This window comes from Ambystoma mexicanum, chromosome 2p, assembly GCF_040938575.1.
Source record: "Ambystoma mexicanum isolate Mex_15411 chromosome 2p, UKY_AmexF1_1, whole genome shotgun sequence".
Lineage (NCBI taxonomy): Eukaryota > Metazoa > Chordata > Amphibia > Caudata > Ambystomatidae > Ambystoma > Ambystoma mexicanum.
This window is the reverse complement of record NC_090923.1, coordinates 321855609-321880500: the sequence shown is the minus strand read 5'-3', so window position 1 is coordinate 321880500 and position 24892 is coordinate 321855609. Positions and strand designations below refer to the sequence as shown.

General features: G+C 40.2%; 1 protein-coding gene across 4 annotated transcripts in view; it reads right to left on the bottom strand.

Annotated features, from left to right (window-relative positions):
• The window catches only part of CACNA2D3 (calcium voltage-gated channel auxiliary subunit alpha2delta 3), a 3251448-nt gene that overhangs the window by 1621938 nt on the left and 1604618 nt on the right, over positions 1-24892 (bottom strand). For all 4 annotated transcript variants that reach the window (XM_069643639.1, XM_069643642.1, XM_069643640.1 and 1 more), the window contains one exon: positions 2150-2228. In XM_069643639.1, the coding sequence (XP_069499740.1) occupies positions 2150-2228 (79 nt within the window). The remainder of the gene's footprint in view (positions 1-2149; positions 2229-24892) is intronic.

Genomic DNA, 24892 nt, shown 5'->3' with positions numbered 1-24892 from the left:
GGGCTCTTAATTCTGGCTTTGCTGAGGAGAAAAGGCTGCATATATCAGGCTCTGGAACCGGCTGTTTTCAGGTGGAGTGACACACTTGCAAAATGTGTGCCAGAGAGAAGTGCAGGGAGAGGCCTGCGCTGTGTAGGAGGTTTCCTTGTGCAGAAGAGTGCCAAAAGGAGAAGTTGGAAGAGTCTGCGCTGTCAAGTCTGTGCTCTCAATTAGGGATCGGATTATGGTGTGCTGCTGTGGCATCGTTATGAAAGCAATATCGCAAAGATGCAGAGCACTGCATCAGCTGTATCATTGAGCCTGAAGAGGGGCCATGTCCCCAAAGGTACGTTTAGTTTAAAGATGTTGACATGAGGAGGGGCCGTGTCCCTGAAGGTATTTTAGTTTAATGAAGTGGACACAAGGAGGGGCCGTGTCCCCGAAGGTACTGTTTGTTTAAAGATGTGAGTTATTAATTTTTCTTTGCTTTAGAGGATTTGTTTATAAGTCGAATAGCAGATTAAGTTTAGTTTGTTGATAAATGTCATGTGAGGCCTGTATAACATTTAAAGATTGTGAGTGCGTGAGAGTGTGTGCTTGAAATTGACGGTTGTAGTTGTTGTCCAGATATTTGGGTGCACCATGAAAGAGGTCGAATGCTGAGCAGTAGAGAAAGGTTTACAATTTTTGTTTACAAATTTTGTTTTGAGTTTAGGTTTCAAAGGTGTTTGTGCTCAGTCAGCCAGGGGCGTGCGGGATTTAAATCCTGATGTGATGGGTTTTAAAAAAAGTGACCTTTTTGAAGGAAATGATTGAAATATGCGTAATTCTAGTGATATTTTGAAATGTTACTCAGTATTTGTGTTTTAAGAACATTTGTGATGGGGGCCTGGTGCAAGTGGTGGTGCATGATATTGATTGGTGTGCACGGATGGAGTGTAAAGGTCGTGGCCTCTGTTAACAAATGCTTAGTAGTGGAATAGAGTGTTACTGGCATGTTTAACTACACACATTTCCTTCCACAGATGGACTTTTTATTGAAGTATAGGGTGCGTAGTCAGTATTGCTAGAGTTTGGTATGTGGAAACTAAAGTAGAGTTTCTCTGCACTAATGTTTTTCTCCACTGGTGGGAGTTCTATAATGCAGAATTAATGAGAGTTTGATTATGTAAAGTGTATATGTGCTGATGGTTAAGCTAAGTTAGTGGTTGTTGTGCTTAGAAACTTTACAGTAGTTGTCATGATAACATGAGGATTTTAGCAGAGTTATTGATGTTTGTGTGTTGCTTGGGTGTATGAAGTGGGGTTCTCCCAAAAAGGAGCTTGATGTACTGAGGAATACTTTCAACATGGGCACAATGGGGGTAATGGAGGTAATGAGTAGTGAAGTAGATACTCAGCCTAGTTGGAAGTGGTATGTGTTGAGGCACATACCGGTTTGCAATTGAAGGGTGTGATGGAGTTGTGTGTGTGTTCTATTGGGGGGCATTGGAGTTAAGATTTGTATGAGAGGTATGAGTGCCTCTATGTTTGTAAAGTGTAGTAATGGTTTTCAGTAGTTGGATTCCTCTTCTTCACTTACTAGAAAGAGGAAGGGACATTGGTTGTTATTGTGTCATATGGCGGTGTGGATGTTCATGGAATATAGGCAGTGGGTAGTAGAATGCTCTTAGTTTGGGGAGATGATGCAGGTGCATCAAACGTGTGGGTGTTTGTGTGGGTGTTTGTGTGTGTATGTGCTGTATATAGCTGTTATGCTTGAGTTAACTGGTTGTCTTTTCGATATCTCTAAGGCGGGGAGATATGTAAGGATCTGGTTTTATCTTGCATCCTAATGGAATCTGGAGTGAGTGTCATAATGGAAGGGACTGGTTAGAATGTTTATGTGTGACTGGTGTTCTCTTGAGGGAGTTGAGAGATGTAGCCTGAGAGAGAGGATGCCGGTGTTTGCCTATGAGATCTAGACTTTACCATCTAATGAATAATGACTCTAGAAACTGGATGTTATGCTTTGAAACTGATTAAAGAAGTTACTCATCCACACCTTGATGTCAGAACTCCACAGATACCTTCATGAAAAGGGCCATTCACTGAGACAGGTCATGCAAAGTAGTATTCATTGTATGTAAATACCATGTAAAATAAATTGCTTTGTGGACATCCAACCCACCTTTGTTTGCGCAGGCCATCCATTTGAGGTTATCAGCGAACGCGGCTTCTCTGCCGATTAGATAGGTAAACATACGCACCTGAAATGAAAATATGTTCAATTAGCTTTCATTATTCCGACATAGTGTAAACGCTAACAGTTGGACACACCTATGTTACCTTAAATACTAGACTGAAATAAATGTTGGCAAACAAAAGAGCACATGCTACTGCCAATGGCACCTCATTATGAAAGTCAGACATATTTCATAGCAAACAGTCTAGATGAGATGGAGCATCAAATGCAGGAAAGGACAATCGTCCCACCAGTGTTTTTTTTGTGCTCGGTGCAATTTTGCAGCTATTTCCTGGTCCTATTGGGGGCATAACCAAAAAATACAATAACCCAGAGGCGTTGCTAGGGGAATTTGGGGGGGCTATGACCCTGGGTGTTTTGTTTGTAGCCCTGTATAGAATCTCAGGGTCAACATTCTAAAGGCTAGCTAGCCCCGAGTCCAGACAATCCCGACATTAGTGTACCCCATATCTTTTCCAGACCTAGCATCACTGAAGCAATCACCTGTTTTCTTTCCTCCGTGCAGGGAACATGACAGTCTGTCCTCCTTCGTCTAATGTTGATACAGGCAGAGAAGTTTAAACTCCCATGCATTCCATCTGAGTTTCGAATCGATAGGGATTCATCATAATGCTGGTTGCCAGGCACCTGCACAGTCGCCGGCATTACTGCTTTACTTCTGGCCGAGTGCAGGAAAGACAAAGGATCCCAGGATCTCCTGAGACCAGCGCCTTTTCTACACCCGACTCCGAAAAGTGTCACATTTGCAAATTTAAAGCATTCGTTGATGCAGTCCTTTCCGTGGAATTAATATTTTGCTCAAAATTAGCCTGCTGGTTTTCATTAAAGCTAAGACAAATAGTGCAGACTTGTTCAAGGCCAAGGTGATTCTTTACGTGAAAGAACTGATGTATTAGTGATTCTTCAATGTATTTGCCTTTGAGAACATGCTAATGAAAACAAGCACAATTTCTCTCAGTTATGACAATAAAATGGGTATATTCAATATGATAATTTTTTCAAAACATAAAACAATGTCGTCTGGTGATTGGGTGATTGTATTGAATATGGAACTACGGAATAGAATATTGGAATCATATTCCAATAACCAACACTTGGCAATTAACGTCTCCAAGTCAACAAATATGATTTTCACATCAAGGAGCAGTCCCTGGGTGATATTTAAACTCAATAAGAACGTGGTGGAATGAACACATTCGTTTGATTATCTCAGCATTCTCCAAACGCAGCCCTGTCTAAGACCTGATTCGGTGCTAATGCTTCGTGACAGATCTCTGTCTTTGTTCAGCAACCCTTTAACTCTGGACCCTTCATGTAGCCGGATTATTAGTTTCAATAAACCAGCTGGCAGCCCCCACCCTGCTAATTTTGCCCATAATCTTTCTCGACGCACTCTGTCGAAGGGTGCCAACAGGTGTATTGAGGCAGCATTAGTACAGCCTAATTTGTCTGCCCAGGCTGGTGCTTGGATTCCTCTGACTGCTAGACCATTTATGTTTGTGGAGTGGTTCTTGCAAAAGGAGGTTTGCAGCTTACTATCTCCCAGTGGAGTGTGCCCATTCCTATCAATGTATTAATAAAAGGGACAGAAAGATATTACTGTCCACGTCAAGCAAAGTGATAGGACGATAATTCTAGGGGTTAGTCTTTGCGCCCCTTTTAAATATTGGTACTAACAGATCCGTTTGCCAAGATTCAGGAAAGCGACCACTTGACACGCCCATAATACAGCATCTCCCTTTGGGATATTATTGGTCAGTCCACTGGGGCCCCCCTAATCAAATCACCTTCAAATTCGCTATCCATTGCAGGTTCCCATCCACCCTCCAGTTTATATAACAAATGGTTAGGTCCTACTAGGGTTCTCCTCCAACATGATTAAAGTTCTTCAAAATGTATGACCCATGAAGCCGGGGAGACTGCATTCAACAGAGCTACGGAAACCTCTCCCACTTTGGCATTAATAATTTCCCAGAAGGCTCCAGAGTCCTTTCTCAACAGGACACATCCAGTATTAGTTTAGCATCTTTCAGCAATAGCTTTGCTTGATTGCCTTTACAAAATGTATATTAAGCCTGTTGTGCCTGTTTGGTCTGTTCCAATGTTTTGTCTAAAATGCTGCTAGAAGACATAATTTTCCTAATATTTCAATGCATCTCTTTTCTCTAAAGCTAAAACATAATTGAATGTATGCATATGGGGTCTTCTTGTCACATTATTATACCCGTTAGCATTATACAGTTGCATTGTGCACAAGTTCACTGATAATTAATGTATTAAAATGATCAACATTAAATGTAGACAACTTCCATTCATATGTTGTCCTTATAAAAGTCTTTGCAAGAGTACTGTTTAAACAATTAATCAATTTTGGATACTAGCATATTCTATTCTTTGCTGCATTCACCTCCAAATCTATTAAGTCACTTTGAGTAGCAGTACAAATCGATACCTCAAATTCAACCCTCAACATAGAGTGGTCACTCCATGTGTTTTTCATTATGCTCATACCTAAACATAAGTGGTATATCTAGTCATCCACAAAGATATAGTTGAATGTGGACTGAAATGATCCTCAATGCCATGTTGTCTGCCGTATAAGGTCCGCTCTGACTGTCCCATTAAGCATCTGTAGGCCATCAGAGGCTAAAGGCACACTCAATTGTCTAACACGTTGAGTTTAATGTGCCAGGAATTTATTTAAATGTGCAATGCCTTTTTGACAGTATACATTGATTAACAGGCAAGTTCCTGAGTCCCCAAAAACTCAACAGCAATGGCCTCAAACGGAATATCAAAGGATTCCCTCGCAGTCAAGCCCTGCCCAGAATGGATTGCAGTTATTAAGCCCTTGGATGGATGCCCTCCAGTGCTGGGTCTAGCACCCTGAGCAAATACTGTGTAACTGTCCAACACCGAAGCAGTGGTTAACCATGTCTCTTGCAGAAGTATACAACAACTTTGTATACCCCTTGTGGGGTATGGCAACAGCCTACCCTCCGCTGCAGTGCCCTCGTGGGTGAACCTCAGACCTTTTTAGATGAATTTCAATACAGTAACTTGTCTGTATGTCTTTAAATCACTCACTCATTGGTGTGTTTGAGTTTCCATCACAATAGTTCACAGCTAGTCAATAACAAGTAAGTAATATTTGGTATGCAGAGATGGCAGCATTAGGTCTCAACACTGGCTCATGACTATCTACATGTAGAGCATATTTTTAGTAACTTGTCTAGGATCCAACAAAATCAGTAATTCAGTGCCTTCCCAAAAATGAAGACCATCTCCAAGTAGTGTTTGGGAAGATCTTGCTTTGTTTGTTTTTTTGTTTGGGAATTTTGACAAACAATAAAGCCAAATGATGTGATTAATCTAGAACATTATGATGAGGTCCATTTATTCACTGTTATGTGAAGCAACAATGACATCATTTTCATTTCCATGGATCCTGGTGTGTAGGTTAGTTTAAATTACAAAGGAAATATTGCAAACAGAAACACACCTTACACAATGGATACAAATATTTTCAAACAATTCCCTCCACTCACCTTGCTCCACTTATCTGATCTCCCAAACCCCATTTTTCATCCGTTTTCCAAATGAAAATCAAGCTGTCCCTCTCTCTCTCCCATTCAACCCACTCCAACCTCACTTATTTTACTGTTTCCCTTAATGTTCTCCAGCAACTACCTCGTGCCCCTTCTTAACCTCACACTGGGTCCTTAGAAAGGCCATTAACTCTAAAAATAGCTCCCATCTCAGGAATAATTATACATCTCATTACCCCAAACCCTCTATGATGGCTCTCACCAAACCTTGGAGTCAGCCCTTCACACTACGTTTGCCTAACTTTCTCATTCACAAATTCCAGTCTTCCACCCTAGTGTCCTCTGCTTCCACAATTGACACCTCATCCTCAAACGGCTTTCTAATTCACTTCACAATCTCCATTCCTCGCTCACTCTCCCATCCCTACATTCATCTATAGCCAATGATACATGTTAGTCTGACGTCATGCCTCCTACTGCAGCCAATTTGGGATCTCTATCCAAGATCTCTCTCCTCCACTTTCTCACTCCACTGAATTTGACTTTAGTGTATTCAACTCAGCACAGAACACCCCCATTAATGGTTGCTAGCTTGTCAGCTTCTTCACCACCTCCCAACCATAGATCTCAGCAGCCAGCTTATTGCTGAGGTCTGCTATATGTTGCTATTTACATTGTTCTTACATGGTGCAAAGTCTGAACAACCACTCTTCCAACTAATTGCAAGGACGTTCTGATGACGACGACCGCAGCTTCTGACACAGCAAAGTCCTATTTTTAAACTATTCTTGTTTCCTTTCCTCTTGCACCCTGACACATTATGCATGATTGATCTTCCAGGCCAGGCTCCACCCAAGAACCACTTCATTTCCTTCTCTCTTTCCACCAAATGACTATTCCTCCTACGTCTCCACTAAAATTACCAACATATAGGACACCTATCTCTCCCACCCCACCCTCCTTACCCACTCAACTCACCTTCCCCACACTCTCCATTCTATCATGTTTGTTTCCACTCCTCCACTAGTGAACGTATAGACACTTTTCATCTTCTAGTCCATTGTATTCTCCAGGTGATCCTTTTTCACAACCAATAATTAAGAAACTTGCAGGCATCATACCCGCTCACCTATTCACCTTAAGCAACCTATCCCTCTGAACTGGTATCTACCCAAACCATGAAAAACAGTCACAGTCATAGTGTCTGGGCCTTTCCTCAAACTCATTGTCAGCACTCACTTGCTGACCCCTTCAATATGGATTCCAGTCTAAACATGTCACTCAGGCTGCACTCATCCAATTCTGAAAATTGACTTAACAATTCCCACCACCCTCACTTGTACTCCATTGTCATCCTTTTAGACCTTTTTAAATCATGTTCCCTCCTTGGTTTCAGAGACTCTGTACTCTATTGGGTATTATCCTATCTCTTTGAGCAATCTTTCTCCATTTCAATAGAGTTAAGCACATTCTCCTCAACATCCATTCCTGTGGGTGTTCGACAAGGATCAGTCCTAGTCCCCCTCCATTTCACCCTACACAACTTCTCCCACAGCAACTTCTCCCAACTTCTCCCAACCTCTCCCACAGCAAGCTCCTTCCCTCCTTCAGCTTTCATTTTCACCTCTTCGCTGATGATATTCAGAAATTCTTCTCATTACATTCCTTCAGCCCTGAAATCTGTGAATGCAAAACTACCTGCCTAATCACTATTTTCAACTAGATGGCTCTATACTGCCTCATTTGTTATACTAACTCTAATCTCCCCTCCCCCATCTTTTTCCCCCTGAACTCCTGTTCCCCTTTGTAACAGTTGATTGAGAGGCCACTCTGAACACAGTGAGGTTCTTCCCTCCCCAATCTAGTTACCACACAATAAACAGTTTAATGTTAGTTATTTTATGTAGCACTAGCTCCAATTCATCGAATACCCCTTGGATCCCTCTGCCTCTTGCTACCAAGTAGCCAAGAACCAGGCTGGTGTACAGGAAATATATTTGTATTTATTTAAATTAGAAGTAATAATAATTACAATAAATTACACACACCAACTTCTTGTTACACAAATAAATCACACAAATTACAATACTTTTCTTTTTTTACAGATTACACTTCATAAAATAATCAAACTGGTCAATGAACCAAAAGTCATTTACATGTGTAAAGATGTGCAATTATGATTTCTCCCACACTTTTGGTTTAAAAAAATCACAGGGTGATTTAGCATATAGTTCTCAGACCACCCTCACTGAAAGGTTTGTGTTGGGGAAGTTGGACAGTAAAATGGGGATGATTTGAACATTTTGGGTTTCAGACCCCACTCCATTTAAAGGCCTGTGTTGGGAAAGCTGAACACACCGGATTACCCAATTAAATTACAGTCTAAAATGTTCCGCGCACACTCACATATTTAATTTTCTGACATCAGCCTTGATTCCTTGACATACAGTGTGTTTTCTGGGTCCATTTTGCCTTTTTGCCTAAAGTACAGTGGTGTTTCTTGCAGTAATTAACAAAATACACTTTTAATTAGCTGCTGTTGATTTGCCGCTGAAAAGAGAGCTTGAATGTTTGCAGTGCACCACCTTTTGATGGGTGGCTGTTTCAGTGAAAGTTATGCATTTTATGTCTCAGACAGTAATGTGGTGTGCTTTTCCAATCTGCACTTGGATTATATTTTAGTTTTAGCCTTCTCTGGATTTCTCTAGCAGAAAGACACCTGCATAGTCTGCCTAAACAGGCCTACAGGAACGTTGAATAGCAACCAAGCAGGCTTATCTTTTCAAATGTGTTGCTGGTATTTAGCATGTAAAGCATAATCTACTTTATTTTTTGACAACCCACACACTGTCTTTTCAGTGATCTCTATGCTGGCATGGGGACATTTTTCTCATGTCATGAAATTTTTCACATGCAAAGCCGTTTTTGTGTCAGTGTTTAAAAATCCTGTTTTTCATTTGAAAAGGACCTGTGAACTTCTTTTTCCTTTGTGAATTCAAATGTTGCTATTCATTTGGTATGCCTTTTTCACATGGCCCCTTAGTTCCATTGGTTTGGGGCCTTTTCTTAAACCCCACACCTTATACAAGCTTTAGGTTCTGTTTTACACTGACCTCAAAGTCAACCAGTCAACCAAACTCAACCAGTTCGTCATAGCCATTGCCTGTGCAGACAGACTACACTTCTAAAACTTCAGAAAAATCTTCCCACACTTTGTGCACCACACAACTAAAACCTGTATCTTTACTCTTGAGCCCAGCATTCTGCACTACTGCATGAACCACCAAATTGGTCTACCCCTCTATTATTTTGCTACCCTTAGAAAGTCTTCTACTCTATGACGTTCACCTTTTTCCACTGACCCATACCTTCTTCCAACTCTTCCTAATGTCACAACTCTGTGTGCTTCTCCTGAAAAGATCCCTCAGTCTTTAAATTCCTGCTGCATTCATGGTCTTGCCCCCACTTTCTCACTGAAAACATCACACTGTACTCAATGTACTCTCCCACTCAAATTCTCTGTTTCTCATCTCGTCATAAGCTGTGCTGCCTCTACTTACTTTTGGTTTCTGACACTATACATTGGAACTCACAGTGCAGAGGTTAAGAACCTAACAGTATTTGAGCAGATATTCTCATATATGTGTGTGCACGCCAAGAAAAAGCCAAAAGCAATTACATGTGTGGCCTTTTCAGGCTTGAACGAGACCAGGTTCTGTTTTTTTCATGGACCGACAGTAACGATGTGAACACAATAAAAATTTCCAAGGAGTCTTGGTACACAACCTTTAACCAGACAGACAAGCCATCCCTTAATCTGTTCATACAATCAATGGCATTATTGTGACAGTGCATTTAATCAATCAACAAAAACTGAAAAAATATACATATAAGAAAAAAGATGAACACCAATTATATAATTTATGGATATCAAGGTGGCTTCGTTAAATTGATGGTGACAGCTTTGCAAATCTCAATATCATCGAGTGTCTAGTAGACAACTTATGGAAAGGTCGATTTATTAATAGCTGATTCAGCATTCAAAGGCAAGTTCTAATATGCTCAAAAACCATATGCACATTCTGACGTTTAAAAAAAAGGGTTGGAAATGACATTTCAGTGTTTTATTTTTTAGAAAAAAACACTGCAATTACCAGTACGTCAAACATTGTCCTGGTGCAGAGACATATTCTTTCAGTGCATTTTTACACCAGGGAAAAGGTAGTACTAGTGCTAGGAGTAAGGCAAACACTGCACAGGTGTGAACATGGATTGAAAGAATGTGATTTGGCCGCCAGGACACATTTTGCCCTCGTGCAAAGTGCACATGTGCTGGTGCAGTTTCTCTAACACCACTCTCATTTCTCAAAGGGGATGTTTTCCCCATGCCAGTGACTACATTTCTTCATACAGACAATGCATTAAACCTTCTAACAACTGCCAGACCCCCTGCTAAAATGAAAATGATAGCAATCTAAATCTAAATTGTTTCGTTATTCACATCACAATTGCCAACTCGATACTTTATCATTGGCAAGAATTTGACAGTGCCTCGGTAGCCCCAGTCCCTTTGCTTTGGTCTACTTGTTTATTTTACAGTTGGCTACCACACCAGTGGACGCAGCCAGAACTCACACAATAATCATGTACTAATGACCATCAATCACATCACAAAAGCCTGACCACAAAAGATAATTGTCCACTCAGTCCTACCACATCCCCGATAGAATGACCATGTGTGCAGATGTCCCAAAAATAGGTTTGATTGAGCAAAGGCTTGTGTGGGAAACCAATGTGCTCAGTTATCCAGAGGCTGAACAAGCTGGGCAAGAGAAGCAACTCCTAACCCGGTCGCATGGTTACAAGTAAATGTGCATTTTGCGAGGTAAAGGTATACCTTTTATTGTGCTAGAACGAAAGGTGCATGACTTTGTCACCAAGTCACTATCCATAGGCATGATCACCCATTGCAGTTTATTTTAGCTTTATTCAACATTCTTTGAAAGATGACACAACTATGCCTGAATAGTAATCATAGTACATATTTAGCTAAAGTGCTTGTGTACCTGTACAAGTTTGACCGTTTTCTCTTTTTTTTACTAACGACTAGCCACAGTGTGAGAATACATCCATTGAGATCGAACAAGGCCAAATATCCTCCTCTATAGGATAGCGTCCCTTCATGAAGATCTGCAATTGTTTTTTTTTGGTTTCTGTGTCTTATCAGAGTAGAAGTATTGATTTCCCAGTCTGGTCCCATTTCCAAGAGAGTCCATTAATGAAATGTCAGGCAAGTCTCCAGTGAACAAGAGTAGCAACAGCAAGCAACCTTTGCCTTGTTGGGAATCACCAGCGGGGTGCGGCAGAGGTACAACTCTCTATGCAGGGAGAGTAAGGGGCTACATCCCGAATGACCCTGAAAAGAGAATGAAGAAGGACACACACCCTGCTCTATTGGCTGGCCCACACAAAGGGGTATAGCGTGGAACGCAAATGACATACCTCCCAGCGAGCTAACAGGTGATTGTAGACATCCCTGAGTGGGCACCCTCCCATAGAACAGGTTATGTTAACCCTGTTCATTCTCAGCAGTATTATCCAAACACTTTTGACAAATGTTGAAAGAATTGGGGTTTATCTATTATTATTTTTGTTATTATTAACATTATTATGATGGTATTTTTAGAGCAAGCGCCTAATTTCGAGAGCAATGGAACGCAATGTGGACATGCTCATCAAGACCCTTGCTCTCTGCACTGTGCCACCGCTGCACCTCACTGCTATGCCCAAAAAGGATGAAACAGGTGTCAGGGTGCCTGGTGGTTCTGTTGTCCATAGGTGTATTGCCTGGCATTCTGCATCGTGCACTGTCCTTGTGTGTGGGATAGGATGGATAGCAAAATGACTGCTTCTGCTCCAGTATGGATCAGAGAGCTACACCACGACTGTAGATATTACTGATTCAGCACCATCAGACTAGACAGGTTGCCTTCTGTATATTGTGTATTCTGAGAGACTCATGTGCGTCATGCCATGGAAATGTTATGTACATTTTGGTAAAATTAAATATTATACGCTTAACGAAACTACATAGTAGACACATCGGCTAAACCTACGTGACTCCTTAAATGATCAAATTAATGTCTAGAACAGTTTTGTATTGGACAGTGGGTCATTTGATTTTTTATAATGCATGCATATACATGTGTAATACTACGAACGTGAGAAAGTGAAGAAGCACTGCCATAATGCCATAATGGTACTACCTGGCAACAGCATGTCAACAATGGCAAGCAATGCTAGTAAATGGGCACATTTCGGCAGTGACTGGCAAAACTCTATCTCTTGCCTATACAAGAGCTAAATATTTTTGGGTTGCCAATGCTTGTTCTTCATAGGAATTTAGTGCAAGTAATACACACAAAGACACACTTATTGCCTATATATCACGTGCCTTGGGGCACATTCAATTAATACATTTTCATTACACCAGGAGCTGGGCTAGCTGGCTTTCAGTTGCAATTAAGCCATGCAGTTTCAGAAGGCTGCTCAGAAAGGGAACAGGTAGATTCATAGAGATCACAGGTGAAGCAGGTCATGGTTGGGAATGGCCACAGTGACTAGCATGGCCATGGGCTGCCAGTAGTTCGGTAAATTACCCAACGACACCCACAGGCTCTTCTCTTCTCTTCTCTTCTCTTCTCTTCTCTTCTCTTCTCTTCTCTTCTCTTCTCTTCTCTTCTCTTCTCTTCTCTTCCCTTCCCTTCCCTTCCCTTCCCTTCTCTTCTCTTCTCTTCTCTTCTCTCCTCTCCTCTCTTTTCTTCTCTTCTCTTCTCTTCCCTTCTCTCTTCTATCTTCACATCCTATGACAATGGTTATCAGCTTATAGGTAGCACGTTCAGCACCGCCCAATAGCCATCGCTAAAAAGGTCCTTTTTAACAATATGGATGAGAGCAAGCACCGGGAGCAGAGATAGCTACTGCATAATAAATCATGGTTGCACAGCATGTGTAGCTCAGATTTCCGCAGCCGCGTGCCGCTGATCTTCTATGCAGTGTAACTGCATTGCAGATATTGGGCTTGGACCATTTACTTCAAAACGGTTTATTCTCTAAACCAATGTATCATCAGCAGCATTTGTTTTCCTACATACAGTCCTGGGCTTCTAAGTTCATTTGCGACGTTTGTTCTGTGTAATAAAGCACTGAAGCTATAACAGCCCGCTTGTGATTCCTTTATGCTAGGATGACTAAAGCCAATCTGATCCCTCAGCAGAAGAGGCTACTTCCCTTGGAATGCAGAGGAGCAAAGCACTAAACGCTATTTGTTTTCGTGTTCCGGTTTATTGAAGGCTAGCACAGCTAATGCATTGGAAAGCAGAGTCTTATCTCGAAACAAAAGGCAACATATACCCACTGATTATCCCTAAGAAATGGCACATGCATCACTGTCAGTGTTTATCTGCAGGAGAGCTGTGCTGGAGAATGGTCCACGGTGCAGTGAATCCATCTGGGAGATTTACGCTTAATGGTCTGCTTTAATCTACCAAGAATCTCACTACAACTATGTTCCCAATAAACGGAGCCCCAGTCTTATCTAAATGAGAAAAACAGCAAATAATGTAAGCCAGGGCGACGCAATAACAAAACTCCCTTACATCTACAAGTAATAGCGTTTTAACAAACAGATATCTATCATTGTGAGGAATTGCCTGGTTCATTGAGGTGTGAGAGGCAGTAATAGAATTTAGTAGACGCTTACCCTTATTAAAAGTTGTACTCCATATCCTGTAAACAAGCAGCAAATAGTATGCATTATACTTCCCAGACAACAATCTGTGCTTTCTTTAGATTTTTCTTTAGAGATCAGACGTGTGGAACTTTGTAAAATAGTTTATAACCTAACCTGTATGTATGATTCTCTAAGGATGTCTGTGCATTATGAACTGGGCATGCACGTATCCCCATACACGTACTTACCATGTGACCTAGCTCCTAATCTACTAAAATGGTGCAGCGCTCCCCAACCCCTAAAAGGCTCTTCTCCTTTGGTAGAAGACATTTAATCACAGGAAACGAAACAAGAATGATGACTTTTCTTCTGATCCCACTGATGTTACAAATGACATAGCCATTTTGTCCTCATGATCAAATCCGCAGGCTCCCTGAATTAATATATATTGTTCATGGCTGAAATCACTTTAATATTGGGGTGAGTGTTGGGGAAAATAGAGTGAGCAGTCAGTGCCTGTTTGACGCTCCAAGCTCTTTCTTTACAGACATATTTATCACATATAAACCTGTATGATCATTCGTGTTTGATTTTATGCAAAACACCCAGGAACGCTCATGGGGGCTATGTGTTACTTTCCCCTTCTCATAGGGGAATTTTGAAAGAGAACAATAGGAGTGCACCAGACTGTCCATCTTGTAAGGATAATCTATCACAAAAAAAGTATATCTTTATTCTAGATTGTGAAAAAAATTGGTAGCATTCCTTTCCCTGCTACAAAACAACCTGCAAATGATCATTACAAATTCACACTTTCCATCGTAAAGAGAGTGATCTCATTATGTTAGTACAGTTAAATAACCTCCTCTATTTTGATAGCCTCTTTTTCTGAAAGTACAGGTCAGGTTGTCTCTCAAAATGTCCTTCCGTCTTGGAAAAGGTCACATTCAGATTGAAACCAATGGTCTTTTTCTAGTATTCAGTGTTGCCATGCTGGCCACTGATTGATTGGTAGTGCAGTTGAATCAGAACGTCTGTTATGGTATGCACAAACACTAATAATGAATACACAATATAACAATGTCAGACCCTGCAGCCTGATCTGCTAGTCACGCACAAGATCTGTCAGAACCCGTTACCCACTGCAGCGCCTATCTGTGGCTCACGCTCTGCCCCTCATATAGAGAACATACACAAAGTGTGGCGGCAACATTGCTGAAGTAGTCACACAAGGACGAAGTGTGTCTCCAAATACCAGGCCTATACCCCACCCAGAGGGAATGATGTTGAAAATGCTGCTCTCATTCTACGTTTAACCATAATATAACACCCCCCTCCCCCGTTTGCAATATCCATACTTTTTCTCTGATTGTGATGACAGCACAACTCTTGTCCAAAGAGAGAGAGGGAGAGAAAAAGAGAGAAAGGCCTCAAGAAAGAGAGCAGAGAGAGACAGAGAGAGGGAGACCTAGATCAGTATATGATGGTATCGCCGCTATACTTTCTTCGCTGATCCAATTAATAGGATCAGCGAAGGTCAAAAAGAAGCTCTTGCAACATGACTGGGGAAAACTGCAGATGCTTTAGTTTAGGAAAATATTCCCTTTACAAAGAATACTCTAAGCTGGTCTATAAAAGGCAGCAGGTAGCTAAATACTTACTTATATTTCCGTGCTCTAGAAGAAGACTTCGCTTCCTTTTAAACCAGCTACCTACACTGGAAAGAGTGAACAGCTGGAAGAGGGTGAAAGGTAATGGAAGTTGTAGATTGTGTGGGGAGGAGGGGTTGATTGAATCCTTGAAACATCTGGTGCTGGGCTGTGATGCCTTGAGGGAAGAGAGGGAGAATTACTTTAACATCAAAACAGGAAATGAAGCTTGGGGGTGCAGTCCAATGGGTGGACAATCGCAGAGCTTGATTCTGGCACTATGTGAACTCCTCTCTAAAACATTAAAGAGGTTGAAAGAAGACACAGCGGGAATATAGCTTTTACCTATAGGCCCAAACGTTGTATGCTCTGGTTGTGCCCATTAGCCTTCTTAGGCGGAATTTACAGCTTTTTGGCATCTCATAATGCTATGTAAATCATTAAAACTGAATTAGGGCATTTTGTTTTTTCTTTTTATTAGGATTTGTACAATGTCTTGTAATCTTATATTCTGAAATGTATTGAAAGCTGTTTATTTTGATATGATATGATATTATGAAAGTTTCTAATTTGTTTTGTGTCTAGGATCTCAACTTATGGGAAATAAAACACAATGAATCAAAAATAACAATAATAATAATGGTATCACAGTCAGGATTGGGAAAATACAATTATATTCCTGCAAAGTGGAATAGTGACCTGCTGAAAAGAACACTACAGTTCCTGCAATTTCATGATTCAGTGAATTTACTTCTATTAGATGCAATGATTAATTATGCCAGTCTATTTTGTTCTCAATTATGATTCACTATTCCGGATCTAATATCAGGATTTAGAATCAGACAATAATTCACTATCCACTAATCACCTCACTTTTGCACTATGTCCTGATTTAGTGAAGAGCGAGTGAGATAATATATTTACTGATTAAATATTCAGCTATTGTTTGACTACTGACTCATTGAATAGCAATTTATGATTTACGTATAGAACTGCCAATAAAGTCAACACGCAATGTCAAAGCATTGCGTGTTCTTCAATGGAAGAGATCACATCCCTTTTATGTTACTATGCTTTTAGTTTTAGGTGAGGAGACATTTTCCAATTTCTAATCACATCCAAAAACCAATGAGTTCTTCAATGAATGCACTTTTCTGCACATCTTCATAAGAGTACTAATTGAATGTAATCATTCTTTGAACAAAGACATGTTTGTTTAGATTATGAATGCCTCAGTCACATTTCTGAGATGGGAAGGGAAATATGTGACTTTGGAATCATGATGGCTGTTTCCCTCTGCCACAACATTTACACATGTTTTACAGCTTCAATCACCCACGACTCTACTTGACATCTATCAGCCATCATTTGATGTTCCATTGGCTATGATAACATGCCTTGTGTCTCTGCAGACCACCTCATATACATGTATTTATTAACTTACCATCAGAGCACCCGGATTCCATGAACATGCAGTGGTGTGTGATATCAATCACAATAATATAACACTGATGTACCTTACAGAAAGATGCATGTACTTCTCAATTTTTCCCTGGTATGGTGCTAGACTCAAACTGCACCACTCAGGCAAAAGGTTTTGCAATAACTAACATGCCACATGATCTACTGCTCTGCAGTATAGACACTAAAGCACATTCCCCAAAATGGTGCATTCCTTAGTGCATCATGCCTAGCATGCAGTGTTTAAAGTGTGTGAGCTTCATAAATACATAATTGGTTGAAGAGAGGAATGGATAGCGAATTTAAAAAAAAAGGAGACAGACTCTTCAGCTGTGTTTAAACCTCTCTGCCAGTGCTATATATATTCAAATGTATTTAAAATGACCTACCTGAAGCTGTGCTGACCTCTCTTTAAGCCTAGCGTTTGTTGAGTTAACATCAGATTAGGATACCATCAATCACAATCTTTTGTGGAGGAAATTAAGTTTTTGAGGCATACAGAGATGATTACTCAATTTAATTGAACAACTCTGTGAGGGCACTACTGTACAAGTGAAGTTGGGCAATGAAGGCACCCTGTTGAAACCAGTTTTAACGAATAAAGGGCTTAAGCAGGGGAGCGATATCCATTTCCGTTTTAATCTCTTTATGGCAGATCTACATGAAGCATTATGCAGTGCCCATAATTATCCACCTAAATTGGACCAGGGGCCGGTCAGATGGGTTGGCTATGCTGAAGATATTGTTTTGGTAGATCAGACAGCTGTAGGGCTTCAATGTTTTTTGAATGGCCTATCCATCTATGCTTCACAAAATGGACTGAAGATAAATTATGGCAAAGTTAGGAATATGGGAAAGATACAGTGTAAGGCCAATTCTAGTATATTAGCTTTGGCCTTCTCTTTTGCTCTCCCCTGCAGATGTCCTTTCTGATACTGCACTGGTCAACTGACTACCCTCTGATCTCGGGCCCAGGTCTCTGCCCGCCCAGTTGCTCACCCGCACTGCCTGCTGGCAACATTTGCACTTGGGTCTGTATCTGTTACCCTACAGTCCCCCTAACTGCACTTTTGGACACCTGGTGCCTGCACTTGCCCTTGCACCAGCCATCTACTGGGCACACTTCTTGTTATTGTTTTGATCCCATTTACAGCACTGCCCCCCTCCCCTTTCCCCTGGCACTTTTCCACTCCCACTCCCCTGCACTTGCGTGATCTCAATGTCATGTGTCCTAGTAAGATCATTGTCTCTGTCCTCCCTCTGTCCCCCCTTCCTTGCCTCGTCACGCCTTGAAACACTTGTGTATAGACGAGTTACAAATGCCATATCATATCATGTCATATCCCTGTGTTGTATTGATTTCTGACATTAAGTCTTTCTGGTAGTAACAGGCTATACTCTGTATCTTCAATACATACAATAAAAACACTATGAATAATAATGACATTGAGCTAGTCTGTTTACAAGAGGCATAATTTGCCGGGCAAATACATGGAATATGAAAATTATATACTTGAGCGTGCCTGGTTTATTGTTTCAAATGGAGGGCATATTGATTTGGGTGTGCTGGATTAGTATGCTAAAACACTATCTGATAAAATCCTTGAATTTGCAAGCAATCTATAGTTTTGATATATTTTGTAGATAGTTTGTAAAAAAATAATAATAAAGTTTGCAACCCCTGCCTTAAAACACAACTTTCACTATTTGCAAAGGGAGTAGAACAGGGCCTTTTGAAAACAGTAAAATAATATGAAATAAAAGGCCAGATGTATGTTTGTCCAAAGAAGTCCTGCCCACTTTGCCTGTTATCAGTGCTAGAGGGAGGTGTTGCCTTATGTATACAACAATGAGACTACAAATTCATCTTCCAGGCAAACAAAATGTGTATTTCAGGTTATCACCACTAGAGGGTGCTGTTGCCTTACGCAAGCAAGAAGACTTAAAGTTCATCCTCCAGGTGAACACAATGTGTATTTCAACAATGTTAACATTCAATTAGCTGCAGAAAAGGCCCAAGACTAGGATCCCACTCTAACAGCGTACTTCAAGTTGCATACACTAAGAAAACATATACATTGAAAAAAAACATATTAACAAAAAATAATTTGTTTAAGCACTGTTTGTGTAACAAAATAAATTGCTTTTTAATGTACTCATGTATTAGGTAATTATTCATTGTAATACTACTTGATATGTATAATATTCTTCATGTACATCTTAAACTTTGACTTCAATTTACTTTATAGTTTGATTGCATGTCAACCTCAAATCATGCTGCACGTGAATTGTTTTACTCTGACATCCCTCAGCATTATATATTTGAGTCCAAATCCTGTACGTGGAATCCAAGACAATTAGGAGCAGATACAACAATTGTCTGTATGTAATATGTTGAACTTCCAACAGATTCTGTGAGATTTTGTTTGAGGTTACTACTCCTCCACGTAAAAGGAGCAAGATCCTTACAATTTTTGTTTTCTTTCTATTAACATAAATTATGTTAAAATGCACCACATAATATATTTACACTCTGAAAATGTCTTCCTTGCGCACAGGCTTTTCCACCAGTCGTAAATATACATGGAATGAACATGGCATATAAGGTTGGGTCACCCAAGACATACGAGATCTACTTGTAAACTTGAAATCACAGCCCGTCATAGCTGAAATCATAGCACATTGGTATCAATTCAATATCTAGTCTATTTTACCTCCATCCATGCATGTACACATTGATGCATGTCCCTATCTTGGTGTTGTGTAATGCACTACTTCGTATAGCTACATGCAGCATCATAGTCCTATGAAGGAAGATAAGGGGGAGTTAAGATATTGCATTATGAAAATCTGATCCTAACATATTAAAGTTAGGTGTAGGTAAAACATCAGCTGGTCAAGCCGGGCCCTGGTGGTTGATGGACCCAGTAGTGGGAAATCTCTTAGCCTGGAAGACAGCAGGACATCCAGGAGGGGTCACATGCAGCAAAATGGATACTTAAGTAATTCATCTTGACCCGCTACAAGACCTACAAAGTACCTCACTCAGTCTATATTATATTCAGTCCTGGTAGGTAAAGCATCCATGTGTAACCTATGCAGCTGTCCGTGCAGAACATGTTTCATTCATTCCTAACTTGTAAATACGTATATTTTACATGAATTAACATTACACCATAATCATAGCATGATCCTAGACTGTCTAAAAAAGATCATTTCATTATTCTGCCTTCATATGCATCAATGTTTCGAAAGTAAAAACAAGCAAAAGTCTTATTATAATTTGCTTAGCCCTTCTAGTTCAATTTGTGTATACAATACAGCCAAGGTGAGCTAAACAATGTGCTATCCTAGTTGCCAACAGTTACCTGAATTGTGTCTGAAAACGGAAGTGGAAAACCTTGTGACACCAAATATTAAACGGCCACGCTCTAGTTTCATAAAAAAACAATATCGTTTTTACTCAGACTTTTGCAAAAGTAAAGGAATATACTTTCCATAACCTTGGTGTCGAACAGCAAGGACCCACTTGGGACCTGGCAAATTGCGTCATCCCTGATCTGCTTATCCTTGTTTAACACTGTACAGAAGGCTTAAACAGATCATATTTCTTTCAAATTAATGACTGTTCAGATGATTCCTTCTGTCCTTTTGGCATTGGCAAATATTGAAAACCCATGGCTGCTAACTGACGTCTATGACCCAGCTGCTGAATAAAATGTGCTGGAGGGTACACAGCTGTTGAGGTGCCTGTTTACATTAAAATATTTAGATTCATGATAGAGAGCAACTCCCTCAAGACAGTGAAACATCAGCATTGAGCTAAGCTTCTGTTTCTGTGTATTAACATCTTTTGGACCAAATAGCCCGAATAGCCAGAAAAATGTGAGCATAATTAATGTATTGTATGTGATCCTAGTTCCATAAACCATTGATGTAACATTTAGTTATGCTGGATATGTGTAAGTTGACTTCTTTATGCAAATCTCTTGCATCTTCGGAAACTATATTACTTTAATATTAGACAGGTAAATGCACAATTTTTAATAGTATTTTCACCAGAACAAAAACTGCCCTATTGCAAAAAAGGCTATGGGCCTAATTGCGAGTTTGCAGGTAGCAATGCCCTTAATAAGGGCATGGCTACCCCCAAACCCGGGTCCGGGTTCCCTGAATGGGGAAATACCGGGCCATTCCGACCTTGGAGGGCCCGGTATTTCCCCATTCAGGGAACCCAGACCTGGTCCATCCCCATTCCCATTTGAGCCCCCATAGGGCTCAATGGGAATGGGGAGCATGTTAACAACGGACCCGTTAATGACGGGCCTGTTGTTAGCATGCTGGGCCGCTCGCAGAACCGCTCAGGACGTCTGGTAAAACCAGGCGTCCTGAGCGGTTCCCGCGAGCGGACCTCGTAATGGGCCAGTAAGGGGTTAACGGCTCTGGCAACTTTACCGGCACCGTAAACCCCTTACCGCTCGCCTCGTAATGAGGCCCTATTAGTACAATGAATTTCTGAACAAGGGCAAAGGTTACCCTAGCACTAATGCTGTACCATACTAACACTTAAGCTAACATTGACATGTTGTAAACAATAATAGGAAGCACTCAAGGCCATGCTTCCGCTAGTGAGAATATGGTTACAATGATGTGAGTTTCTAAAATAATGCCCATGAAGTCATATGTATCAGCACTATGATTCAGTAAACATGTCATACGACATTGTTGACAAATGTAAATGTGATTCCTCACTGTTCGGTCCTATTCAGCACTTCAACCCCCAGATACATTAATTGAGCACAATGAGTGTGTAATAACAGTGTCATTGAGTACTACAGCACTTAGGATCTGGTGGAATCCAGCATTATAATTTTAGTAGTAGTAATAGTAGTTGTAATAGTAATAGGTTTAGTTGTAGTAGTAACATTAGTAGTATTATAAGTAGTATTAGTAATGGTAGTAGTACTCTCATGCCTATATTTTACCATGAGAATATTATCAGGATGGGATGCATGAAATGTCCTGCAGAAGAATGAGGTGAGACAAACTCAGTTATTGAGCTGAATGGCTGGGGCAGATAGGAATGTGGTTCACAATAAGAAATAATTGTGCATGAAACAATGACCTCGATTTTAGTAAATGGAAGTGCCAGCCTTTGGTTGTATTTTTCAACAAATCTCAAAAGTGCTACCTTGATGTACAGCACACTATATAAATCCTGTTTCTGCCATCTGGGCATCATATGGTTGGCACATACATAGGTCCTCTACACAAACGTATAGTTCATTGCAATAGAATAACACAATTAACACTGAGACAAAGTGGCAGAGAAATGGGATCAACCAAGTAAAGCAGCCCAGAATACATGCACAATGGTGTGTAACCTCTAGTAAGGTATGATTGCCAATACACAACTCATAAACCCATGTGCCACACCCATAAAGAACAGCCAGCAAGCTCCAGAAGGCAATTTAACAAGCCTTAATACAATCTGAACAACCAATCAAAGGAATAAACATTATACATGCTAGTCAGCAAAGGCAACTCTCTCACTTCCCTCCTTCTCATCTCTTCGCATCTTACAAACAAACCTTAAACTCTACCTTCTATCGTCTCTCGCTTCTTAACATTATTTGCTTTCTCTCTCTGCTGATGTAACCTTTACTCATACCTAATTTTTACCATTTTGATTTGTACTGCTTTTGGATTCTCTTTAATTGTTCCACACCTTTGGTGAAAGGCACTTTATAAATTCAATAACATACAAATACAAATATACAACCTCAGCTACAGCCATGGCATCACATGTAGCTGTGTGGGTTCTCATTTTTGTCATACACACACTGCACCCCAAAATATACCCAAAAAAACACAAACATGGCACACACACACACACTCATACACACACACACACACACACACACACAGATCAATGTCATCAAATAGCATACACATAAACCAACCTATGCCTACAAAGCCCAACAGGTGACATTAGATATCTCTTATGAAGGTACAGAAACACCTGCTGAGAGGAGGTCCTACTCTTTGATCACCAAACAATTTGAGTCATGGAGCACACATTTCAGATTTTGAAATGTGGTTTCCTTTGTTTAGTCCACAGCCCTAGGGGACTGTTGTACCAACCCTTAAAGCCTTGCCAGATAATATTGTCCTGTTGCATCTAGCACTATGTGGCAGTGTGCAGTGTACTGTATATAAAATCAATGATGATTTGTGCCAATACCCACAAATCCTCTTTGTGAAAGCAGTGAGTGAGAGGGATGAGCCCACAACAGTAAGGTACCATCAGATCCTGAAATATTTCCACTAGTTCAGACACAGCCATCAATGTCTAGAAGACCAGCTCCATGCCTACCAATGATGAGATGTGACATACCTAATACATGGCATTGATCAATTCACTAACTGTCAATCCCGGGTGTAATGTCCCTTGATGTTCCCAACTCACAGTTCTGGGACAAGAAACACACTTTGAGTGTCATTGATACTTACATTTATTCAAATAAAAATGAAAGGTGGTCCCCTTACTTTATGTGGGGGAAATCATCACAATCGTAAACATGACTATTGACAATGTATATACACAATTAGAGTTAGTCTGCCTGTGAGAATCTTGCTATGAGATAGCACACATATGCAGTCACACCATATCAATGAAATATGTTTGTAACATTTCTAATCCTAAATAATACAATGCTACCTCCAAGCAGCGCCCCCAATTCTAAGACAACGTTGACCCTTATCGGTCAAACTTTTAAAATGTTTGTCTTAAATTCAAACATTGCATTTCGGTTGGCATTTTATGATAACATATTACGCATGTTGTTTTCCCCAGTAACACAAACAAGTGAAGTGAGCATTCCAAGTACATTTACCACCACAACACCCATGTATCTTAGTGGAACCCTTCGAGATCACCAGTACCTGGACTTAGCAGAAAAATGCACTGAAGAGTGTATCCCAGCTCCTAGGTAAGCTCCTATTCAGATAGCCCCACTCTGGTCTGTTTCATGGAAATTAGGACTTGCTTAGGTTTCCTTCTCTCATGGTACGCTTCTCGGCTAGGCCCATTCCCTTCCAGATATTATCAATGGTCACCACTCCATTAATAATCCCTATCATTCTGTGTCTGTTTCCTATTTATGATCTGTAATATTACCACACTTGTCATCAATGAGCTTGCACATTTCAATTGGTCATGTCCTTTGTTTGGCTAATTTAATAGTGAGACACACCCAAAGAATAACCCCCTAATCATTCATGAATGTTCATATGTCTGTATATGAAGAAATGTGTGAGCTGATTTTCTTGTTACACTTATTTAATCACAGAAACATGACATATTGATACAATATGTCTTTCTGTAATTCTCTGACCCAGAAGGATATGTGTGTATGTGATGTGAATTTGTAGAGGAAGTTATCTAATGTATACATGAGTTAATTTTAAGAAACAAAGAGAATTAACATTTTAGATAGATTAATTTAAACTGTGGACATACGATCTTGTGTTCAACCCATTGATTTAAGTGAGAATATCTTTGTAATATCTTAACTCAATAATTTGAGTAATATGACAGGACATCTTTGTGTTCTTTCATCAATTGGTCATCTGGAGTTTATGGGGAGGTAGAGAACTAAGATGACATTCTAATTGCAATGAGTTTCCTTTGAGGCTCGCAAGCTAAAGGTATGTGACAGTTCAGATTGTTAATAGTCATATCTCTGTAGATATAGGCTTTCTATGATTCAGGTATATGTCTGTTCAAGAATTTACCATTAAACTAGGCTCCTGTGGGAGGGGACTGTTATAAATGTTGCTTTGTTGGTGAGTTGTATTGCGTTTTTTGGGGGTTTTATAAATGAGCCATCCCTCAAATGACACTGTAATGTACTCTGTGGGTTATGAATCTGAATAGCCACAAGAATTTAGCATTGTCACCGTCACTTTTAAAACCTCATTTGAAACATGAAGTTTTAAGACAATAATGTATTACTATATGACATTTAGCACATGGCTATAATATAAAAATCTGTTTGGTGCTGAAAATGCATATATTATTTTCGTGTCCCTTTTCACCTGTTTTCCATGTAACACATTGTCATATTGCAGGGCTGAGAAGTGTTGGGAGGATAATGCAAAACATTTTGTCATGCAAGTGTTGACAATAATGTATTTGCAACCTTACATTCTTCCACGATTGGCAGTTCAAATAAAATGTCATATTTTAAACATATGTTCTCTAATACACAGTTTA